This window comes from Canis aureus, chromosome 18 (assembly GCF_053574225.1).
Source record: "Canis aureus isolate CA01 chromosome 18, VMU_Caureus_v.1.0, whole genome shotgun sequence".
NCBI classification, from domain to species: domain Eukaryota; kingdom Metazoa; phylum Chordata; class Mammalia; order Carnivora; family Canidae; genus Canis; species Canis aureus.
Genome location: NC_135628.1, coordinates 27,149,006 through 27,158,241, shown reverse-complemented (window position 1 = coordinate 27,158,241; position 9,236 = coordinate 27,149,006). Strand labels below are relative to the sequence as shown.

Genomic DNA, 9,236 nt, shown 5'->3' with positions numbered 1-9,236 from the left:
AGAGGCAACCTTTCTTCTTGTTAATGTATGAATAGTTTTTACAGTGTTAGTAAATGGATTATTTGTAAATCACATTAGGTACTTTTGAGGGAAATAAAAGAGCAAAAAAACCCATAAGTAATCATTGTATTCTTACTCTCTCTAACAATGGAATTGTGTCTTTCTCACTTTTGTGGTAATCAGATGCAATAATGTGCAAACACCCTGATGTTTATGCTTGGATTTTATCTCTTGGCCGTAGTATAGATGCTTTGATTATTACCTAGAATTTTTGTGTTAGAATTCAATAAATATATACATGCATAGTTTAAACCTGAACTTTAAAATGTAGACTTTCATAAAATCATACTAATTTTCAGCTCCACTTACCTGGGGTTACAAGTATCTATCTAGGTATCAATTATTAGCAGGAAGGCAACTACATACCCTTTGGATGAAAGATTCTAGTTAAAATTAGGATTGTTTTAAATAGTAAAATGAACATAATGCTCTCTAGCTCCATCCATGTTGTTACAAATGGCAATATTTCATCCTTTTTTATAGCTGAATAATATGGTAGAATAAATACATATATTTATCTGCTTTTTTATGGCTGAATAATATGGTGGATAAATACATATATATTTATCTACCATATATATCCCATTATATATATTTACCACAACTTATTTTTTTATTCACATACACTTGAGATACTTCCATAATTTGACTACTGTAAATAATATTGCTATAAACATAAGGGTGCATGTATCCCTTTGAATTAGTATTTTTGTATTTTGGGGGTAAATATCCAGTAGCGTAATTAGTGAAATAAGTCAATCAGAGAAAGACAAATACCATATGATTTCACTCATATGTGGAATTTAAGAAACAAAACAAATGAGCAAGGGAGAAAGAGAGAGGGAGAAGGTGAGAGAGAGAAAGAGAAAACAAGAAACAGACTCTTAACTGTAGAGAACAAACTGATGGTTACCAGATGGTAAGTGGGTGGGGAGATGGGAGAAATAAGTGTTGGGAGTTGAGGAGTGCACTTTTCCTGGTGAACACTGGGTAATATATGTGATGTATGGAATTGTTTAGAATTCCAAAATTCCATGTTTGGAATTTGATGTATGGAATTGAGTCACTATTTTATATACCTGAAAATAATACAACACTGCATGTTAACTATACTGGAATTAAACATTTTTTTAAAGAAAAAAAACAGTAAAATAGTTTGTATGTGTGAGTAGCTATGTAATCTTGAGAGTCTTGGTTAGGAAGGAATAAAGGAGGTACAAGATGGGGGTGGGGCTACTTTCGGAAGCTATGATGTCATCTTTATATAATTTACTGACCTTTTATGAAAATTAGAGTTAGTATTTCTTTTAAGGCCCTAGTTCCTTCCCAACCAGACTTTACTGCAGCAGAGTTTCAACATCTTTTGAAAGGTTTTTTAATCCAAGGAATCTAGCCAGTAAAATTAACCATGGTGCTTGCAAGAATACCTATTGACATTCCCCTTTACTTCCATCTGCCTTTAGCTCACTGCAGAACAAAAATAGGAAATGACTTCCTTTTTTCTTTGACTATTACCTTAAAATTGTAGTTGAATAAACCACCTGCTGGCTGCAGAGTTTGCGTGGGTGTGAATTCACAGATCCTTGACACTAAATACATTCCAAAGAATGTGATATGGGAAGTTTGAGGGTGGAAAGTAGATAAAAATGAAATTTAGACACAGTACATTTTTGATACACAATTTACTCTCAAGTCATTAAATACATGCTTATTAATGAATCATATGCTAGACTCCCTCTTATGGTCACAGGGTGCTCTTAATATCTCTATGCTTTGGAAATTATTACAATAATGAATTCATCTTTATCCAGTGGCAAAGGGGACCTTCCCAGTTGTGAAAGAATGCAACAGCAAACAGAATTTTATAAGGGAAGATACTACATAAAAGCCACAATTTGTCAATAAAATAAAAATCCAGAACTCCAAGATTCACACTGAAAGGAGTATTCCTAGTCAAGAAGGATCAATGACTAATGAAAGCATCCCTTGTGTCTCACTTTCTCTTGACGTTTCTTGTGATCCCTGCTGTCATGCATATATCGACTTTAGTGTGACACATACAGGGTTAGCTCCCTTGAATAAAACCTCTTCCTCTAATGTTCTTGGCAAAGATAAGTAGGTTAAGCTAGAGATTTAAAAGAAGAAAAAGACAACTACTACAAGAAATGAACATATCTGATAATAAAGGCAAAATTTTGTCATGACAAAATTCATTTTTTTCTATAGCTTACTGATCTAATCCCCTGATGAAACCCAGGGGGAATATGATCTTGCCTCAGTTTCTTACTTACAGCTCCCTGCCTGTTTCCAAAGACCTCGTATAGATTTTCCAACCTTTTTACATTCAAGTTATGGAGAGCTCATGTTTTCTCTTTAGTTATCTGGGATCCTTTTTTTTTTGCATTCCTAGTTCCATTTGGAGCACATGCCTGTTTGCTTGTGACTAACATTTGTGTTGAGGCTGCTTTTGTCACTAGCTGCCACTGGCTTGGTGACCAAGGCTGGACTTCACCAGCTGGCTCAGGGGTAGGGAGTCCTGTTAAACAAACCCAAGTGCCTAGAGTGAAGTGAGTAGCTGTAGCGGTGAAAACTTGACAACTACAGAGATAATGTCTCAGGTTCGAGTGCAGGAACCAGAAACGGAAATCAAAGTACCACCACAGAACCAGAAATTTGGATCTGAAATCAAAAGAAGCTGAACAAATAAAGAGCAGTGGTTCCTATATGATAGAGCTGTGGTTTTATAAACTTACGGGTGTATAAATTGCAAGATTTGGTTGAATGGCTCTATGATTCATGGGTACAGCAAGAAATGACCTTACTTTTCAGATGAAATATTAATAATGTCTTAACACATTATCCACATTTCATATTAAATAAATTATATTAATATGATAGAGGAATATTTACATTTATAGACAATGCACATTATAATAACACTTGATAGATGTTTTTCAACTGCTGCACTGCCATCCTTTTTGCTGATAGATAGCAACAGGCTAATATTAACACTACTTATTCTATTGTGACTTGGAGACAGTCTTTTTTCCAGCAATTTGTTTTATTTTAGAAGACCTAGGGCCCTTTTAAATCAAATTAAAATTTTAAAATTCTTTTTTCTCAGACATTGATGCGGAAGTATTAGTATAATTAAAAGATAGAGAAGACCCAGAAGTCCAGATATCAAAAGGCATTTTAGATATTAATGAATGGAGTGGACATCTAAGCACAGGGTCCTTAGAGTACATTTATATAAGACTGAGTGTTACCTCTTTCCTGTCTGACTTACAATGAGGAACAGAGTGAGGGGTGGTAGATCCCTTCCTGCAACCCCCAATGAAGGAAACTGTAGCTTTTCTTTCCTGAGCAATGGTCTTAGAGAGCCCAAGGGGTATCTTCCAGCCCTCCATCAGGATGCTGTGAAATGACATTTCTGTCTTAATGAGTAGGTGAGGACAAATAGCCTGATTAATAACAAGGAACAGTCATGAGTCCTGATTCCTTGAGGTTAATAGAACACTTGCTGAAAATGTGACAAGATTTTAGGATTTTCTGTGAAGCTTCAGCCAAATTCTAAAGTGTCTCTGGCAATTTCCAGTAACACAATGCACTTTGGCTTTTGGAATAGGGCTTGCAATGTATTATGTGGCTAAGAGAGTAGAGTCTTAGGGTGTTAATGAAGAAAAACTTCAAAATCAATAGTCCCTACTTGATGTGAAGGAAAGTTTAAAGACGGAACCTAGTTCTTAAAGATTTCCAGGTAAATGAAAGCTGTGTGCCTATAACTAGTTAATGCATACAATATTGAACTATTAAAATATTGAATCAATTTGTTTAGATCTAGAGTTTGACTTTTTACAATATATTTCTTGGGAAATACATTCCTAATAAAAGGCTTTTGTATTCAGTAAATATTTTTCCTGCCAATAGGAGTAAAAAACCAAAACCAACAAGAACCAAAAAACTTTAGTGTAATTTTACGAGGCACCCACATTTCAAGCAATTTCTGAATTGGTTTCCTCTTCTCTGAGTAACTCACAACCTGTGATTTATGGTTTTGGAATAATTGAATTTCTTGGTTGTCACACACTTTGAGTAAGAAATATTACATAAGTTTCCAGAAAAAAAAATGATTTAAGGAAGACAAGAGTGAAGTGATGCCAAGTTCTAAAACTTTATTTGGAAACTGTGTTCTAACCAAATGGTACTTAAGATGCTCGATCTAAATTTCTGAAACATGTTTGCTAAATAATCTTTGAAAATGCAGCCTTGGACATACGGTTTCTAAACATGCCACGCTTGAGCTCAAGTCAGTGAAAAAAGTGGAGGGCCGCATATTGTTCTCACCTTCCCAAGCATAAGAAATGCAGAGTTTTTCATTGATGTGTGGTAATAGGCTGAGTAAATTTCTTCAAAAATAGAAGTTACACAACATCTCATTTTACCTGTCAAACATAAAATATTTAGTTATTTAGTGGAATGTTTCTGTGAACAGAATTTTTTAAACATGAAACCTCTACAACTTTTCGACTTTATTAAGGATTTGGCCTACACTGCATTTTTGCTAGTTTTTCCTAGTCCATGGATTTAACTGGTCCATCAACTTTAAATTCCATGGAGAGTTTACTAATTTTTTTCACATATTTTATTATAATGATAATTGGTTGACTGAGGGTTAAGGACAGTTTTCCTCTCTGTGGTTTTGACTAGCATTGTCTGATAGGATGTTCTGAGGTGATGTTGTCCATATGTGGCTATTCAGCACTTGGAATGTGGCTAGCTCAGTTCAACTGAGAAACTGAATATTTAATATTGTTTTGATTAATTTATATATATATGTTTAACCACACATGGTTAGGTTAGTGGCTACTGTATCAGATAATATAGGTAGATCTTAGAACAGTGAGTTTATGACCCTGAGCAATTCAAGTCTACATTTGTAAAAAAACATTAATATTGGCCAGTCTGCATTGTATTCAAGGGTTATTCTCAGTGGTTCTAGGTTAGGAATCAATACTTACCTGCCAAAAAGATAGGTTAAAATTTGTTAGGACACTTCTGTTTGCTATGCCTGCAGTATCTTCCTGACATTTAGTACATGGGGGATCAAAGATGCTTAATGGCCTAAGATGCATAGGACAGTCTGCACAATGAATTACTGTCCACCCCAAATGCCAGTAACAATTATTTGACAAATATAAGGACAGCAGAGTTCTCTGAATATTGTGGTTTCATCTGTGAGATCTCCCATAACTTCAGTCCTATCTATCACTAAATCCGTCTCCTATAAAGTGTATCTTATGGACGAACGCCTGCCTCCATGGGACCTCACTTTCTCACATTCATTTTGTCCTGCATCATCAACCACTCCCTCTCTATATTTGAACACACTTTAATCTCTTCTATCTCAGAAAAACCCCTTTCTGAATTCCATATCCTCTAGCTGGCACTCTCTCTGTCTCTTCACTCACAGCATCCTGTCCCCTGCCAATCTCAGAACCTAGCAGGAGAAATTATTTTTTTCTATCATGATGAAAAGAGAGGTCACACCATATGTAGTTTCAAAGCACACCATTTTATTATATAGACATATCAATAGAGTCATCATACCATGTTCCACTTCTAAACAATTGTATATGTGTTTGTGTGTGCACACATATACATATATGTTTAAAAATTTCAAAGCAGAGTCCACTTTTATTCTTTTATGCTTATTATAACTTTACCTTTGTGTAGCTAGTCTTTACAGCACACCACCACACTAGTTTCACATATTTTTTCCTAATTTACTTTCCCCCAAAGGTAGGCTCATACTAAAAGTGTAAAGTAGTCACTTAAAATATTCTAATTCATAGTTTGATTTATTGTGAAAAATAAATTTTCAAGTACTTGAACAATGTCTTCCAACTTCCCCTACTAATCTCAGAAAGAATCACTATACATCCTAAATAAATCCCTCTAAATACTGAGCCCTGAAAATATTGGGTTAAAAGAACTACATTTAAAGACATATCTATACCTGGTTATATACACTGTAGACTATTTGGATAATTGTAATGGTTGCATCTCTTCTTAACTCTATATCAAAGCAGTGATATGCCTACTTTTGTCCTTTGATGGGTGATTTCATAAATTATTTCAAAAGGCATTAAAACATATTACTGATGTACTAGAACTCTGCATTATACAAATATGTCTACAAAGAAACACCACCTAAAATTAGTCAGTGGTTATCCCTTCAGTACAAAACTACATCCTTGCATAAACTCAGTAGAGTCATATATATATACAAAATGTCTGCATTGTATAGTTCAGATTTTCAGTGATAAAGATTATGTCAGTTTGTGGCATCAAAAGAAATGTGATAATGCTGATTCACTATTTGAGGTTGCATTTATGGGCAACTTCTGTAATCTGGATAATGAAGTTTTTCATATGAGTTAGGAGACTTCAAATGCTACACCAAACAACCATAGTCCAGCTATTTCTTTTGACTATATATGGGTAGAATTTTTTTATGAGTTGACTTAAATAGGGTAGGTGATGATCATGTTGCTTTAAAACTAGAAGAACTTCAGATTTCTGTTAACTAGAATTATTATTTTGTTATCACAATTAAAACCCATATTTTGTTTCTAAATTACAACATGTTCTCCTCCTGAATATTAAAGGTTGAATCTACCTGTCGTTCAATAAGTAACTCATAAAAATGGCTCAAAAATAGATAAGCCTTAGGGAAAAATAAAAGCATACAATACAGTGAGAATTACATATTTTAAAATATTAGATTTCTTTATCTGTTACCAGAGGTTGTGTTCTCATAAATATTTTTAAAGACCATGCTATTTTCTTGCCTATTCATAATGTCATGAATTGCTATTTTAACATTTCATTATGGAAGAGAAGGATTGAATCTAGCTATATAAATGTAAGCCTATGTTTTGTATTTCCTTCTACAAAAAAAAAAAAACTCTTTTAGATTCTTTGGGTATATATATTTATTCTTAAAAGTGGTCTTTTGTATTATTTCATGTAAATTAAAATTTTTTAATTTTAAATTAAATTCTAGCAAAATGAATTGTAAATTTAACTTTGGGACATACATCATTTGTCCTTCTATATAATTTAATTGGGTTGTAAAGTGTTTGAAATGTAAGTATCATGAATAATCACAAGTCATTATGTCTATTTTTATAAATGTGTAAGCATGTGATTTAAAGTTAGGTTTATAAATCAGTATTAATCATTGTTATTACATAAATACCATAATAGTAAAATAGTCAAATAATTAATCTATCTTTATACTACACTATTCAGATCACTCAATTCCATAAATATCAGTCACAATGATATTTACACACAGCATATATAATAAAAAGAATAAAAATGAACAAATTTAGTAGAAATCAAACATGTGATTTTGTGGGCATAGAAAAGCCTTGAAAAAATGCTTTCCCAACTCTTTGGGAATAGAATTTTAGTAATACCCCAAAAGCATTACAATTTCTTTTCAACTACCTATTTACATTCATGAATGCTATAAATATATGCTGTATATATTTTCTATATTTACAGTCTATATACACACATACATACACATATTTTATTCTTAGGCTCATTCATAAACATGCAGATCAATCTGCACGGTATAATCAAAACATATTTATTTTCCTTAAGTGATATTCATTTATAACTTTTCACCCTTGTGCAAAAATGCAAAAATATGATACAGATTAGTATTGTCTCTCTAAAAAAAATTTCTTTTTTATATGTCAGGGTTTTTGTCATTTACAAATAAATTATGAAATATAGTTCATTCACAAATTGGAAATAATTATGTTTTTACAACAAGGCATTACTGAGGTCTTGAATTGTGGTATTCTTGAAGCCATTGTCTTTAAAAACAAAGACATTGATAAGTTATTGTTATTCTTGATATTCGCACTTTTGATTATTTATATGAAATATGTCATTACAAATCTAATACTCATGCTAGTGAAATACTGTGTTTATAGAATAGGAGTCTTTCTGTTTATTCCTTTTTTTTTTTTTTCCTGAAAAGTCTTTAGAATAATCTAGAAAGTCTGTTCAAATTACTGCACCAGAACATTTCAGGAAAGTTCTCACCCAATATAAAAAGCTGAAGAAATAAGTGAGGCAAAACTGAGGGAGAATGTTTATATTGGGTGCTCACAAGAGATAATAGCAAATTCAAGAACTGTTTTAATTTTATCCCCTAGTCCTTTGGTATTTCCTCTCCTCATGAAAATCCTAAAAAAAAAAAAAAAAAAAAAAAAAAATGTACGGGTCTTTAAAATATTGATTATACTCTTCCATTAAATATCAGTTGTGGTCCTCCATTGCTCATGTTGTCTGTCATTTCCTGTTAGGAAAATAAGATGAATTAGTTAAAATTTACTTCCAGAGTAAGATATTGACTTGGTTAATGGGTTTGCAAAACATAGACTTCAAGCTACTGAAAAACTTGCTGAGTTTTGGGGAAGGACGAGGATTGATACTGTTGTTGCATTTGAGAAAATAAAATTTCATGGCATCTTGGAGCACATGAAAATGCTGAAATGACAGTCTGTTAGACCAAAGTCTTCTACACATAAAAATAGTTCAATCTGTGCCTAGTCCCCTGAGTCTCCCCTTTTATTTCTCAACTTTATTTTGGAAAGACCTCACCTAGAAAGAAGAAGATGGTTAAATGCCTACATTTCCCCCCCTTGCATTGGCTTCTCTGCTGAGCATATCAACAAAGTGCCAACATATTCTGGGGGTTACCTCATTCTACAGAAAAATGTGTGGCCTTTTTGCAAAGAACTGAAATAGGCCCACAGGCGATCACTGCTTACATGTAACAGTGGATCACAAATAAATCAGGGTGGGAAAGATTGGTTTTCATGACACTATCACTCATACAGTAAAAAAAAAAACCCAACAAACAAATAAAAGCTCTTAATATGTTTCTTAAGGGATCAATTACTAGGATATTAATAAGGAAAACTATATGGAAAGCAAATGAAAACTTAGATAGAAAGGATGAACTGATAAAAGTTTCATTTGCAATTTTAGAAAATGTTAATTTAAGAAAAATTTAGATGTTTTGAATTCATATATTTTATTGAACATTAAATTCCTCCCTAAACATTAAAGGGTAATGAGATGTGAAG

The 9,236-nt window shown here is 32.9% G+C and overlaps 1 protein-coding gene across 4 annotated transcripts in view; it reads right to left on the bottom strand.

Moving 5' to 3' along the window:
• Window positions 1-5,616: 5,616 nt before the first annotated feature.
• TMEM196 (transmembrane protein 196) overlaps window positions 5,617-9,236 on the bottom strand; it is a 57,920-nt gene continuing 54,300 nt past the window's right edge. For all 4 annotated transcript variants that reach the window (XM_077856605.1, XM_077856603.1, XM_077856607.1 and 1 more), the window contains one exon: window positions 5,617-8,443. In XM_077856605.1, the coding sequence (XP_077712731.1) occupies window positions 8,384-8,443 (60 nt within the window). In that variant the 3' untranslated portion in view covers window positions 5,617-8,383. The remainder of the gene's footprint in view (window positions 8,444-9,236) is intronic.